The sequence below is a fragment of the Triticum aestivum genome, chromosome 3A, assembly GCF_018294505.1.
Source record: "Triticum aestivum cultivar Chinese Spring chromosome 3A, IWGSC CS RefSeq v2.1, whole genome shotgun sequence".
In the NCBI taxonomy this organism is placed as follows: Eukaryota; Viridiplantae; Streptophyta; class Magnoliopsida; order Poales; family Poaceae; genus Triticum; species Triticum aestivum.
In genome coordinates this window covers 643,702,419-643,718,687 of record NC_057800.1, presented here as the reverse complement: position 1 = coordinate 643,718,687, position 16,269 = coordinate 643,702,419, and the positions used below count along the sequence as shown (strand labels likewise).

At 47.5% G+C, this 16,269-nt stretch overlaps 1 protein-coding gene across 1 annotated transcript; it reads left to right on the top strand.

The window, feature by feature from the left end:
• The first annotated feature begins 14,569 nt into the window (after nt 1-14,569).
• LOC123058899 (dehydrin DHN3) lies at nt 14,570-15,909 on the top strand. Its single transcript, XM_044481571.1, has 2 exons — nt 14,570-14,829; nt 14,979-15,909. The coding sequence occupies exons 1-2, from the start codon at nt 14,653-14,655 to the stop codon at nt 15,627-15,629; spliced, it is 828 nt and encodes a 275-aa protein (XP_044337506.1). The 5' UTR covers nt 14,570-14,652; the 3' UTR covers nt 15,630-15,909.
• The last annotated feature ends 360 nt before the right edge of the window (nt 15,910-16,269 follow it).

Below are 16,269 nucleotides of genomic sequence, written 5' to 3'. Positions count from 1 at the left end.
AGTAGGATTCTTAGCCCCTGTTTTTTCCTTTGTTCCGTTTTCTTTTTCATCTAGGATTCCTTTTCCTACTCTATTTCTTGTCCCCTACCCCAAGAAAACCCCCTCCCCTCCCCAATATAAATACCCCAACACCCCCCCTCTAAACCCATCAAATCAAGCCCCAAGCCCCAAGCCCTCCACCGCACCCCACACCCGTGCCGCCACCCTTGTGCCCTAGCGCCGCCAGACCGTTCGTCCCAACGAACGTGATCACCGGATTCTTCTAGGTTAACGAACGTCCGTTCTTTTAACCGTTCGTCTCTTTTCTTTCGTCGGATTTATTCCGCGATCGCGATCTCAGATCCGATCTTCGTTCTAGTTTATCTTCTCGCTCGTTTATCGGAATCAGGTGATTCAAGCGCCTAGAGTTTCGTTTCGAAACCGCCGTTCCGTCTAATCAACTTAAACAAGTTTTTTCCCCGGTAAAATTTGACCTAGTTTCAACTTGCTAGAACCGAGTTGTTTTCTTCCGCCGTTTGTTTTCCGTTTCTTTGTTCGGTTCGTTCTTTCTTTGCAACCGGAGTTCTTAAGTTGAACCTTCTGGTTCGTTCTCTTATTCGAGTTTTACCTGTGCATTAGATGAGTACTTATTGTGTGCTTGTTGTTTGTCTGCGATAGATTACCGGGATTGCGCCGCTTGTTACTTCGAAACCCTAGGTCTCGCGAATCATCAGCAAGGCAAGTAACACTTTGATCATACCTTTTCTACAACCCATGTTTTATTGCATTAGATCAATCCTCTCACATTGCATGATTAGGATCTAATTAAACTGTGGGATGGGAAGTAGATGAGGTAGTACCTATTACCTGTTTATTATGAAACCTTTGGGAGTTACTTCTACGTTTGCTTATTATGCCATGCTATGCTAGTAGATGTGGATTGGGTGAGTGATATCCATGACAGATGTGAGATTTATAATTAAGGGTTTATCTAAGGTGGCAACCTAATACACATCTGGGTGGATTGAGGCACCTGATGTCTATCAGGACTTGCCTGTTTTATTTTGGACCGCCACCCAGGCTCAAAGGGATCATAAGATCTTTCATGCTAGAAACTTCCGTGTGCAGCCACAAGCCATTATGGGCTCTGGCATAGTTGACTAAGTTGTGCGAACTCTTACATAGTTGACCATTCCTGAGGTATTTTCAATGCTGAAATCAGCAGAGGTAGAAGTCAAAAAGGAACATCAAGTGTTGATGGTCAATAAAACCACCAAGTTCAAGAAAGGCAAGGGTAAAAAGAACTTCAAGAAGGACGGCAAGGGAGTTGTCGCGCCCGGTAAGCAAGCTGCCGGGAAGAAGCCAAAGAATGTACCCAAGCTCGAGACTGAGTGCTTTTATTGCAAGGGAAGTGGTCACTGGAAGCATAACTGCCCCAAATACTTAGCGGACAAGAAGGTCGGCAGCATGAAAGGTATATGTGATATACAGGTAATTGATGTGTACCTTACCAGTACTCGTAGTAGCTCCTGGGTATTTGATACCGGTGCGGTTGCTCACATTTGTAACTCAAAGCAGGAGTTGCGGAATAAGCGGATACTGGCGAAGGACGAGGTGACGATGCGCGTCGGGAATGGTTCCAAGGTCGATGTGATGGCCGTCGGCACGCTGCCTCTACATTTACCTACGGGATTAGTTTTAAACCTCAATAATTGTTATTTAGTGCCAGCTTTGAGCATGAACATTGTATCAGGATCTCGTTTAATTCGAGATGGCTACTCATTTAAATCTGAGAATAATGGTTGTTTCATTTATATGAGAGATATGTTTTATGGTCATGCTCCGATGGTGAATGGTTTATTCTTAATGAATCTCGAGCGTAATGCTACACATATTCATAGTGTGAATACCAAAAGATGTAAGGTTGATAATGATAGTCCCACATACTTGTGGCACTGCCGCCTTGGTCACATAGGTGTCAAACGCATGAAGAAGCTCCATGCAGATAGACTTTTAGAGTCTCTTGATTATGAATCATTTGACACGTGCGAACCATGCCTCATGGGTAAAATGACCAAGACTCCGTTCTCAGGAACAATGGAGCAAGCAACCAACTTATTGGAAATCATACATACTGATGTGTGCGATCCAATGAGCGTTGAGGCTCGCGGTGGCTATCGTTATGTTCTCACCCTCACTGATGACTTGAGTAGATATGGGTATGTCTACTTAATGAAAAACAAGTCTGATACCTTTGAAAAGTTCAAGGAATTTCAGAGTGAGGTTGAGAATCAACGTGACAAGAAAATCAAGTTCTTGCGATCAGATCATGGGGGAGAATACTTGAGTCATGAATTTGGCACACACTTAAGAAAATGTTGAATAGTTTCACAACTCATGCCGCCTGGAACACCTCAGCGTAATGGTGTGTCCGAACGTTGTAATCACACTCTATTGGATATGGTGCGATCTATGATGTCTCTTACCAATTTACTGCTGTCATTTTGGGGCTATGCTTTAGAGACTGCCGCATTCACTTTAAATAGGGCTCCATCGAAATCTGTTGAGACGACACCGTATGAATTATGGTTCGGGAAGAAACCTAAGCTGTCGTTTCTAAAAGTTTGGGGATGCGATGCTTATGTCAAGAAACTTCAACCTGAAAAGCTCGAACCCAAGTCGGAAAAATGCGTCTTCATAGGATACCCTAAAGAAACTGTTGGGTATACCTTCTACCTCAGATCCGAAGGAAAGATCTTTGTTGCCAAGAATGGGTCCTTTCTAGAGAAAAAGTTTCTCTCGAAAGAAATAAGTGGGAGGAAAGTAGAAATTGATGAAGTATTGCTTCTTGAACCGGTAAGTGGCGCAGCTCAAGAAAATGTTCCTGAGGTGCCTGCACCGACTAGAGAGGAAGTTAATGATGATGATCATGAAACTTCAGATCAAGTTACTACTGAACTTCGTAGGTCCATGAGGACACGTTCCGCACCAGAGTGGTATGGCAACCCTCTCTTGGAAATCATCTTGTTAGACAACGGTGAACCTTCGAACTATGAAGAAGCGATGGCGGGCCCGGATTCCGATAAATGGCTGGAAGCCATGAAATCCGAGATAGGATCCATGTATGAAAACGAAGTATGGACTTTGACTGACTTGCCTGATGATCGGCGAGCCATAGAAAATAAATGGATCTTTAAGAAGAAGGCAGACGCGGATGGTAATGTGACCATCTATAAAGCTCGGCTTGTCACTAAGGGTTATCGACAAGTTCAAGGGGTTGACTACGATGAGACTTTCTCACCCATAGCGAAGCTGAAGTCCGTCCGAATCATGTTAGCAATTGCCGCATTCTATGATTATGAGATATGGCAAATGGACGTCAAAACGGCATTCCTTAATGGTTTCCTTAAGGAATAATTGTATATGATACAGCCGGAAGGTTTTGTCGATCCTAAGAATGCTGACAAGGTGTGCAAGCTCCAACGCTCGATTTATGGGCTGGTGCAAGCATCTCGGAGTTGGAACATTCGTTTTAATGAGATGATCAAAGCGTTTGGGTTTATGCAGACTTATGGAGAAGCATGCATTTACAAGAAAGTGAGTGGGAGCTCTATAGCATTTCTCATATTGTATGTGGATGACATACTGTTGATGGGAAATGATATAGAATTCTTAGAAATCATAAAGGCCTACTTGAACAAGTGTTTTTCAATGAAGGACCTTGGAGAAGCTGCTTATATATTAGGCATCAAGATCTATAGAGATAGATCGAGACGCCTCATTGGTCTTTCACAGAGTACGTACCTTGACAAGATATTGAAGACGTTCAAAATGGATCAGTCAAAGAAGGGGTTCTTGCCTGTATTGCAAGGTACGAGATTGAGCACGGCTCAATGCCCGACCACGACAGAAGATAGAGAAAAGATGAGTGTTGTCCCCTATGCCTCGGCCATAGGGTCTATCATGTATGCTATGCTGTGTACCAGACCTGATGTAAACCTTGCCGTAAGTTTGGTAGGAAGGTACCAAAGTAATCCCGGCATGAAACACTGGACAGCGGTCAAGAATATCCTGAAGTACCTGAAAAGGACTAAGGAAATGTTTCTCGTTTATGGAGGTGACGAAGAGCTCGTCGTAAAGGGTTACGTCGATGCTAGCTTCGACACAGATCTGGATGACTCTAAGTCACAAACCGGATACGTGTATATTTTGAATGGTGGGGCAGTAAGCTGGTGCAGTTGCAAGCAAAGCGTTTGTCACGACCGGTTTTCCAATAAAAATATTTATTGAGAAACCAATCTTTTGAGTCCAGTATGAGAGAAATCCTCCTCACTGGTAGACAAATTCTTGATACAATAAGCCAGTAGCATAAAATATAATTACAGGGTCGAACTACGGTTGCTCAACCAAATTATTACAAGCACACCAATAATTATACATAATGGCGGACATGACACAGTGGTGTGGAGGCATACTACTGACTCGAGGATAGGGCGGTGGTGGAAAAACACAGCGGGGAGAGAAATACAAGACTCTAAGTCTGTCATCTCATCGAACGTCGAGGTGAGGCTCGATGAATTTATTTGGTAGCGGAAGCGGATATATAACAGTGACCAAATCCAGGGTCGCACGAGACTGACTGGGACTCCTCTAGGTGTCGGACTCGCTATCAAACTCTTCATCCATGAGATCGCCTTCGTCAGCATCTGGCCAAATCAACAAGCCAGTGAGTACTTTGAAAGTACTCGCAAGACAGTTCGGACGTAAGATATAACAAATGCATGCATGGATGCATCATGAATAATTCACCAATGTACATTTTAAAAATTAGCATAACAAGGTAAGTAAAAAGGGAAACGGCGGTAGTCCGCCTGAAATCCCAACAGAACATAAATAACTACCGATCGGGTGTCTGAAGCGACGCCTCGAAAGGTGAACAAATAAATATAAGGAAATGATGCCACAGTCGGGCGTCTTAGCGACGCCACATAAAGGGCTTTAAAAGAAATACCACAGACGGATGTCGGGGCGACATCACAGAAAGGGCTTTAAAAGAAATGCCACAGTCGGACGTCGGGGCGACATCACAGAAAGGGCTTGAAAAGAAATGCCACAGTCGGACGTCGGGGCGACATCACAGAAAGGGCTTGAAAAGAAATGCCACAGTCGGACGTCTGAGCGACATCGCAGAAAGGGCTTTTATTCACAGGTAAATAATACTCATAATAAACATTTAATTCTTGAGAATAAATGGGTTAGTCCATCCACAGGAATATTCGTTTAACCGGACTTAGCACTCATGCGATTCACCGGAGTCTCTGTCATCAAAACTGACATTTGATTAGGATAAGATAATATCGATCTAGGACAGGGAATAGATGATTTGGAGGAATATATAACTCTGCAGAGTTTGTACAAAATTTTTCCCACAGCCAACGGATTTCCGTAGTCACGAAGGACTAGTTCCGTTTACGGTATTTCGGAAGAAAACACAGCTAACCAGTACACACCCATCCTACCTCTCGATGCTAGGAATCACCCTAGACATCGTCCAAGGAAAACTTTTGAGACGGGGAGATCACAATCTCAAATAGCATGGGATCAAATTTATATACGCGCGCTCTAAGGGGTGCCCCCCTCTCGGTCCCAACCGGAAACACCCATGCCCCCTGACCGGATGACTGGCTTTAATCCAGGGCCATGGAACCATCATCACGGCCTCTCCTTTTTGGCGTGTACCAGAAAAGCGGTTTGCAACTTACTAAACCATATTCCTTGCGGAAAACATGTGGTAGTACAGGGAAGGAAATGAGAGGAACTGGACCGATACGGTTTGACACTGAAGTCACATAGTCTGGCATAAGACTGGCATGCTACAACACTGCCATCTCACCCATCCTCATGCCAACACATGGCCATTCATACTTACATCCATCCACTTATGGATCATCGAACTCACTTACCTCATTATCACATAAAATAACGTTCATCGATATGCTTCTCAACATGCCATAAAACTAACTAAATGCAAAACATGCCAAGACACTCATCATATCAAAAGTTCAAACATGCTTGCCTGGTTCAGAGTAGTCGGAGCCTAGCTCGGTGAAGTTCGCGGCTCCGTCACCTCCTTCGGTATCTACGGTATAAAGAAAATATATGCGCTATCGTAAATACCAAGGAGTGCACAGAAAGTATACCAAATATTTTTCAAATAAATCTGATAAAAAACTAGACAAAATTTTAAAGAGAACAGAAAAAGAATCAATCAAAAATACTTTTCTGTTTAAAAGTTATAAGGGTTTTTGCCCAGGGACTCATCTGTAATGAAACAGAAAGTTTCCAGGGGCTAGCTTATAAAAATAGAAAACGCTTCGGCAGAAACTACGCCAGCCCAAAGGGAAAACGTATTTGCCCGAAGGCGCTTCTAGAAAACGATTCAACAGAGAGGGCAGAGAGGCTGACGATGGGGTCCCACACGTCAGGTTTGAACTTCAAAAAAAAGGACAACGGAGCTCGTCGGCGCCCGAGAGCCGCGGTGGTCGCCGGCGGCGATCCACGGCGAGGCAGTGGGATCGGAGGGTACCTCCGTGCTTAGGGCGCCATTCCGCGTCGGTTGGTGGTGGTGGTGGTCGCCGGCGAGTACCACGTCGCCGGCGAGCTTTGCTCCGGCGGACGGCTGCTCGGGTGGTCGAGGAACTCGTCGGAGAGGGCTGCAGAGGTCAAATTGAAGAGGGGGTTAGGCTCCTGGTAGCTAGAGAGGGTAACGGACGGGGTTTGGGCGCCGGAGATGGCCTCACCGGAGCGAATCATGGTGGAGGCCGAGGCGGATCGGGGCGGCCGGAGTTGGGGGAGGAGACCTCCTCGAGGTCCTCCGAGTGGCCTGGCGTGGTGTTGGTGAGGAGTGGGGATGAGGTGTGCACGAGGGTGAGCTCGGGGACCCTTTTTATAGGCGGTCCGAGGCGGTTGCCGTGAACGGGGATCTCCAGCGAGTGATTACGGCGGTGCCGTGGATGTGCAGGGGGATTAGGGGCTTGGGCAGCGCCGTTGAGGTCCACCGGTCCCATTTAGGCGCTAAACGGGCTGGGGTTTGGCGTTATGGGTGAGCTCGACGGAACGGGGTGGCGCGGCCCGTCGGCGGTAGGGAGCACGTTCCGTGCTTGCCGGGCCACGGCGACGGTGCCACGGGCGTGCGCTGGCATGGCAGGGACACGCGGAGAGCCAAGGGGCTTTGGGCGGCGCTGAACGGCATTCTGCCATGGTGTGCCTTCTGTCGGCCGCCACGGGAGGTCACGACGCCGGCGAGGGCGGGCCAGCGCGCCACCGACGCCAGGAAGGCTCCACGCACGCGTGTGAAGCTCCGGACAAGAGGGAGGGGCTACGAGGAACGTGCCAAGTGCACTGTGAACGCGTGAGTGAAACTGACGAACGCAAGATGACACTGAAACTGAATTTTTCTGAATTTTTGAACAACAGCAGTGCATGCAAGGTGTTCGACAGAATGAAATTGGCCTCTGGAGATTTTTCCTTGAGCTGATTTTTGGTGGAGTGGCTTCTCATTGCTCAAATAGGTTGCCTGAATTTTGGTGGAATTTTTGGAGTAGTGTAGATATGAATTTCATCAAATTTGGCAAATCTGGTCCAAACTTGCAGAGACTGAATTTTAAAAAATTTGAAAAGAGGAGGAGTGGATCAAGATGGTTCTGAGTTGTGGGTACAAAGGACTATCCAGGAGAGTTGGTTTGAGGTAAAAACTCAAATGCAATAGGGTACTTGCTTTGAAATTCACTCAGGCTCCAAATAATTTTCAGAATTGATTTGAGAGGAAAACTAATTAGAATAAAATCCAAAACTTGTTTGGATTAGTTGGGACAGAGAACTTAGGTTGATCACAAGGTGTAGGGGAGGTTTTGGAGGGGTTTTACCATATGGGCAAAAATGCCAAGTCATGGGTGGTTTTCAAGATATGAAAATCCCAAGTTTTCATAGAGTTTCATTTTAAAAGAAAACAAATTAAACTCCCAAAAATGAATTTGAGAGGGAACCAACAGAGAAGAAGTTTTCAAAAGATCAAACACCAAAGTTTGAAAATAAAAATCCTTGCCAAAGCAAAGGAAGTTTTTAAGAGGAAAATTTTCTGAAAGTAGAAATTAAATGGCCTCTTTTCAAAGAAAACCACAAGGTTTTTGATAAAAACCAAATAAAATTTTTGGAGTGTCACAGTGTTGTGGCGGGATCTACATGTGAAGCGGAGTACATGGCAGCCTCGGAGGCAGCACAAGAAGCAGTCTGGGTGAAGGAGTTCATTACCGACCTAGGAGTCATACCCAATGCGTCGGGCCCGATGACTCTTTTCTGTGACAACACTAGAGCTATTGCCCTTGCCAAGGAGCCCAGGATTCACAGGAAGACCAAACATATCAAGCGTCGCTTCAACTCCATTCGTGAAAGTGTTCAAAATGGAGACATAGAGATTTGTAAAGTACATACGGACCTGAATGTAGCAGATCCGTTGACTAAACCTCTCCCTAGAGCAAAACATGATCAACACCAGAACTGCATGGGTGTTCGATTCATCACAATGTAACTAGAATATTGACTCTAGTGCAAGTGGGAGACTATTGGAAATATGCCCTAGAGGCAATAATAAAATGGTTATTATTATATTTCTTTGTTCATGATAATTGTCTATTGTTCATGCTATAATTGTGTTATCCGGAAATCGTAATACATGTGTGAATACATAGACCACAACATGTCCCTAGTGAGCCTCTAGTTGACTAGCTCGTTGATCAAAAGATAGTCATGGTTTCCTGACTATGGACATTAGATGTCATTGATAACGGGATCACATCATTAGGAGAATGATGTGATGGACAAGACCCAATCCTAAGCTTAGCTCAAAGATCGTGTAGTTCGTTTGCTGTAGCTTTTTTGAATGTCAAGTATCATTTCCTTAGACCATGAGATTGTGCAACTCCCGGATACCGTAGGAGTGCCTTGGGTGTGTCAAACGTCACAACGTAACTGGGTGACTATAAAGGTACATTACAGGTATCTCCGAAAGTGTCTGTTGGGTTGGCACGAATCGAGACTGGGATTTGTCACTCTGTATGACAGAGAGGTATCTCTGGGCCCACTCGGTAATGCATCATCATAATGAGCTCAATGTGATCAAGTGGTTGATCACGAGATCATGCATTACGGTACGAGTAAAGTGACTTGCCGGTAACGCGACTGAACAAGGTATTGGGATACCGACGATCGAATCTCGGGCAAGGAACGTACCGATTGATAAAGGGAATTGTATACGGATTGATTGAATCCTCGACATCGTGGTTCATTTGATGAGATCATCATGGAGCATGTGGACAACATGGGTATCTAGATCCCTCTGTTGGTTATTGACCGGAGAGTCGTCTCGGTCATGTCTGCATGTCTCCCGAACCCGTAGGGTCTACACACTTAAGGTTCGGTGACGCTAGGGTTGTTAGGAAGACTTGTATGTGATTACCGAATGTTTTTAGGAGTCCCGGATGAGATCCCGGACATCACGAGGAGTTCCGGAATGGTCCGGAGGTAAAGATTTATATATGGGAAGTTGTCATACGGTCGCCGGAAAGGTTCCGGGGCATATCGGTATTGTACCGGGGCCATCGGAGGGGTTCCGGGGGTCCACCGGGAGGGTCCACCTCTTCCGGAGGGCCTTATGGGCTGTATGGAGAAGGGAACCAGCCCAAGTGGGCTGGGGCGCCACACCCCCCTAGGGCCCATGCGCCTAGGGTTGGGGGGAAACCCTAAGGGGGGCGCCCCCTTGCTTGGGGGGCAAGCCCCCCTCCCCTTGGCCGCCGCCCCCCTCTAGATCTCATCTAGAGGGGGCCGGCCCCCTTCCCCCTTCCCCTATAAATAGAGGGATGAGGGGAGGGCTGCAGACAACATCCAAGGCGCAGCCCCTCCCCTCCCCAACACCTCTCCTCCTCCATAAGAGCTTGGCGAAGCCCTGCGAGAGTACTGCAGCTTCACCACCACCACGCCGTCGTGCTGCTGTTGGAGCCCTCTTCCTCAACCTCTCCCTCCTCCTTGCTGGATCAAGGCGCGGGAGACATCCTCGCTCCATATGTGTGTTAAACACGGAGGTGCCGTCCGTTCGGCGCTAGGATCTTCGGTGATTTGGATCACGACGAGTACGACTCCATCAACCCCGTTCTCTTGAACGCTTCCACGCGTGATCTACAAGGGTATGTAGATGCACTCCTCTCTCCCTCGTTTCTAGATGACTCCATAGATTGATCTTGGTGATGCGTAGAAAATTTAAAATTCTGCTACGTTCCCCAACAGTTTGGCCATTGCGAAGCAAAGAAGCTGAAAATGAAAGGCCGGTTTATAAATTATGCATGATTATATGCAAGAGACAAGGGAGTAAGAAACATACTAATATGTGAAATGGTATAAACCGGAGACTAATGCAATAAGAGAAAAAGGTAATACTAGCACATGATTACTTAGACACTGTTAAACCGGAGCATAATTATGAAGGTAGAATGCTCCTCCGATTTATCAGAGGGCTAATGGCATAGACTGCTTATACAAGGTTAAACCGCCTATATTGGTGCAAGGAGAAACGGATCTCACAGGGACATAGAAACAGATCTCACAGTGACATATAAAATTTTCGGATCTAAGATAAGACAGAAAAGCAAAAATAATTGGATCTAGAAGGGGTGCAGAACCGAAGCAATTTATGAAGGACTAGATCAGTTCTTTGCGCATAAGGGTTTGTGATGACAATGGTAGGTTAGCTACGGCAAGGGATACGTCAAGCACGAAGTGTCCATCTACAGACCAAAAGCAGAACAGGGAAGAACAACATTGAAGCACTGATGAACTTCAAAAGAACTGCGAAGAATGTTGAAACCCTAGAACAGATCTGTGGCGAAAAAAGCAGAGAACTTACCGGAGCTGGTGAGGAAGCGGAAAGGCGCCGCAGTATTCTGGTGCGTTCAGGGTGATGCAGTGGCCAGGGTCGGAGCAGAGGCGACGGCCGACGGCGGCGGCGGAGCTCCAGAGGCTGAGCAGTGCAAGGAAGACGACGTGAAGAGGCACGAGGGGGAAAAGGTGAAAATGACCCCTCGGTCCTATTTATAAAGGCAAGGGATAAGTGTCAGGCGCAAAAATCGAGGGGCCAGAAATTTGGAAGTGAGGCGGAGCTGTCGCCTCGATTGTCGGAGACCCATTAATGAAGATGTGTCATACACAGTTTTAAACAGATGACGTCACGACGGTTTACCACGATCCGAGAAGATGATGTCATGGTGGTTTACTAAAATATGAGAAGATGTTGAAGATGAAGTTTTTACTAAGGATTGACGTGAACCTGTTCAAATCAATCTGGGGCCTAATGTTGGGGATATTACTACTGGGCATAAACCGGCCAGGAAAGGTCGGGTTAACTTCATCCGTAGTTGATTATGCTTGAAGCCCATGTAGACAGAAGAGGAAAGGTCCAGGGCCCAGAACCGGTTTAAGGCCCGTAGCCGTGAACCGGCATTTGTATGAAACTTGTATTGTAAGATAGAAAGAGTGGAGACCGAACCGGACACGTTTATGAGCCGGTCTCGGGACTCTGTAAACCGACGGGCGCCGCCCTTGTATATAAGGGGACGGCCCGGGAGCGGTTCAGGACAACAGACAACAACTCGAGAGTCAGACAAAGCGGATTCATTCCCTGGCCTTCGAAATCCTAGCAATACCAATCACAACTAGACGTAGGCTTTTACCTTCCTCGAAGGGGCCGAACTAGTATAAAATTCCCCGTGTCCCTTTGTCCGGTTTAACTCCTTAAAGCTAACCCGTAGCGATGGCTCCATGACTAAGTCCTTTCACAAGGACATCTGTCGTGACAAACCCACGACACTTCGTGCTGGCTATATGGAAACCACAAGTCGGTGAGCTGCGGATTTTGTTGCGGGCAGCGAAGGTTTTGCTACGACTGGCGATGGATTTGTTGGGGACTGACAACTGCTTTTTGCTAGGATCGACATGTGAGGTGTTGCGGCCGGTGGCAACTTTTCATGGAACCTATGACTACTTTTGTTGGGAATTGGCAGTCAGAGGGTGGCGCTGAGCGCCGCCCAGAAATGCAAGCTGTGGGCCCGACATGGCAAGTAGGTGGACGGGAAGGCGACAGGGTATAGAGAGCCGATGCGGAGTGCTAGATGGCGACCGACACCACCGACAAGCCAGGAACCAGAAGGGGAATGCAGGTGCATGGCTAGCCAGATCTTGGTTTGGCTTCACTGCATGTTGTTCCAAGCCGCCAACGATGCCTCATATGAGTTGCGATGCCAGCTTTTGCAATTTTTTATGGTCACGGTGTTCTTGGCAGGCGGTTGAGGCATCGCGGGCTCGCGGCGGATCTTTGCCGACACTGCCCTATTCCCGGTAGCCATGCACATGTGCTCTCCAGTGTCAATTATGGCGACATGGAAGCACACATACGTAAGAAAACTAATAATGGGGTTAACTATTTAGAAATAGAATATTTTAGGGTTTTTTATGTGAATTCTAAAATTATTAATACCACACTACACCTCCTTTTTTATGATTTTGTTACAGGCTGAGGTGGAGGTTGTAGGTACAAATTGTTCGGGGAAAGGGGTATAGACAGCCTCCTCAACACAAGCTTCCATCTCCTGCTCCAGACATCGGCGCTTGCCCGCGCCAGTCCATGAAAGGTGGATGAAGGTGAGTTTGACTATGCAACTTGCCCGCCCTAACAGATGGAATTGATTCACGATCAGCCTCCTTCGGACCCGGTAGCTACAGCCCTTACTGAATCTCGTCTTTCTCTCGGCGCCGAGAATTTTTGACGTGTCCGGGTACTCAACACTCCCCCGGTTAAAGATATGTAACATGCCTATCTTGTTACATATTGCTAAACCCTCACAAGGACCTACTCGTTTAGTAAAACAATCAGCTAAAACCAGCGAGAAAATAGTGGAGGAGAGGACATGTACTCCCGCAAATCTCCTATGTAACATATTTATCCATAAGTTTAGGATTTTGTATTTTGAATACGAAGACTTCATGGGTATGTACGAATCAGAGTTTTCCATTTAAGATAAAAAAAGTGAGCCCATCTATACAACAATGTCCCCTTTCTTTTCCCTTTTGTAAAATGACCATGGCAAAGCTTTCCTCCTCTTTATCTTCGTTGTTGAGTCTGTGGATCCGCTTCCTCCTGCTTATCGCTTCGACGGCTCGTAGCTGGGAGAGGTTAGGGTTTTAGTCCTTACTGAGATAATGAGGTTAGAGTTTCTCGTCGTGAGTAAGCGACATCGAGATTTGGTGCAAGGTTCTTTACATTGATTCAAGGGTTCTTCATGTTGGTAGTATGGGAGAGGAGTAGGGGTGGGCATTCGGTAGAAACCAAAAGTTCGGTTTATACCATCCGGTTTATTTTTAATTTCAGTTAACAAAACCAAAAACCGAAAATAACATGCAAAAACAACTAACCAAAAATTCGGTTAGCGGACCAATTCGGTTTGGTTTTCGGTTTAAACCGACTGATTACAGCGTTGCTGAGAAGCTACAGCGAGCGCATCATACAAGAGCTTCCTGACCTCTTATATAGCCGGTCACCTTGTCCCTGAAGCGTAGCTGACCGATGTGGGACTAAACAAGTAACACTCCACCCGGTGCACACTATCGGCCAAAGGAAATACTATTTGGGCCATGCAATTAAGTGTGTGGGCCAGATCACACCAGCTGGGCCAGATCACGCTATGTGTGGCTGCATGCATGCAGGCGCGCGGCCGTGAAGTAGTTGCATGCGAGAGGTGCTGCCTCGAAAGAAAATTCTGGCGAGACGTGCGGACGTGGGATGCCTCACACTGGAATTGCGTTTCAGTTCGGCTTGGCATTTGGCGAGATGTGCGGTCGTGCGGGACGCCTGTACTAAAATTGGGTGCACTTCGGTTTTTCCTTCGGTTATCGGTTAACTACCGAACCGGCCAGTTTTAATTTGGTTATTAAACATAGAAACCGAATTTGAATATAGCAGCAGCAAAAACCGAAAATTTGATTTTTTCGGTTTCGGTATCGGTTCGGTATTCGATTGGTCGGTTTTTATGCCCATCCCTATAGAGGAGCGTCGACGTGTTGTTTTGCCGGTGGGAGTAGTCGTCCGGTAGTCCAGAAACCTCAATGCATTTTTTACTATTTGATTGATGGAGGTGCTTTGTGAATTTTTACAAACAGTGGCAACCCAGCCATTTTTCACGCCGGAGAAGATCGGACGCGGCGGAGCGGGCCGATCGATCGCGCTGGTACTTCCGGAACGCCCCTGAGAAGAGGTTCGTGGCACCACCGGCGCATACCGCGCCACGGTACACGTAGCCAGCTAGGTTCTTCTTTATGCCTACTCCCGAATAACCACGTACTCCATGGACACGTCGCCTCTCCTCCCGGAAAACGAAAAGAGTACACGCGTGGCCCTTCCGCGGCGTGCTCCGGGATCGCCGTATCGAACTCTACGGCGGTATAAATAAACCTCCCAGCCTCTGCACTTCTCCCGCATCACTAGCTACAAACAACTCCCTTGCATTTGGTTTGGAGACCGACCTATTGCTATTTGTCACAGTAGTAGTACAAAACAAGCGTCACCTACGTAAGATGGAATACCAAGGGCAGCAGGGCAACCTCGTTGACCAGCACGGCAACCCGGTCGCGGCACCTGGAGGAGCCACCGCCGTGACGGGAGCGCCCGCCGGCGGGCAGCTGCAGCCCGCCAGGGAGGAGCACAAGACCCGCGGCATACTCCACCGGTCCAGCAGCTCCAGCTCCAGCTCGGTACGTATAGGCTCTCTCTTCTTGCGCGCAATGCATCGATCGGCTGTAAATGGATGCATGTACTGCCATTGACACGTTGTTATTCCCATGGCTAGCCTAGTACTATCAAACTTGTACTCTATTAATTTGCTCCGTTTTGATTGATATAGTCAGAGGACGATGGCATGGGTGGACGGAGGAAGAAGGGTATCAAGGAGAAGATCAAGGAGAAGCTTCCCGGGGCCCGCAAGCAGACTTACGGCCAGCCGGCTGCGCCCGCCGGCATGACCGGCACCGGGGCGGCCGGCGGCCCTTACTACGTGCAGCCCGCTCCGGCTGGCACTGCAGCGCACGGGACCACGGCTACGGCCGGCACCTACGGGCAGCCCGCTCCGACCGGCATGACCGGCACCGGGGCGCACGGGACCATGGCGGCTGGTGAGAAGAAGGGCATGAAGGACAAGATCATGGAGAAACTCCCGGGAGGTCACAAGAACGAGCAGCACGCCATGCCGACCGCTGGCGCCTACGGGCAGCCCGGGATGACTGGCACCGGAGTGCATGGGAACACCGCTCCCGGTGGGGGCTATGGTGGTCAGCCAGGGCACGCTGGTATGACCGGCGCTGGAACGCATGGGAGCGCGACAACGGGCGGAGCTTACGGTCATCAAGGGCACCCAGGAGTGACCGGCACCGGAGCACACGGGACCACGGCGACCGGCGGTGCTTACAGCCAGCAAGGTCACGCCGGGGTGACAGGCACCGGCGAGAAGAAAGGTATTATGGACAAGATCAAGGAAAAGCTGCCTGGCCAGCACTAGGCGCCAGTCAGCGTGTTTGTGAACAATAGGCATGAGCGGAGGTAGAGCAATAAGCCGATAAGTGGCGCACGTGTGTGTGGAGCGTTGGAGTAGTTGGTATGCTGCAGTGCCGTAGTGCAGATGACACATGAGGCCGGATGCTAAGGTCCACACGACAGCGATCATACTGTACCGCAGAAGATCTCAACCCTACGTCGATGTATGAGCATGCTGTAAGTTGTAACCGTTGTGTGAAGTTTCACTATGTTAAATATTACTTTGTGTGCACAATAATGATGCATAGGCCTGGAGTAATTTTTTTTTATAAAAACCTTATATAAATATATTTGTGTGTTGTTTGTATTTGTTTCCGTATAAAAGTATCATTGGCTTCTACATCATTTGATGTACACAACCATTATTGTGAATCTTTTAATCCGAAAAGTCGAACGGCAATTGTAATTGTCCAAAAAAAGTAGACATTCCCACTCGGTCCGAGCCTTAAGTTGATTGGTCATCCAACCTAAAGCTGGTCGTAATGGCAAGTATCATAAACTAGTATTATGCATATGATACTAGTGTATGATACTATATCCGTAGTGCATAGTATTATATGTTAGTATCATAGATGATTTTATTTATTGCCATGTATGACACATAG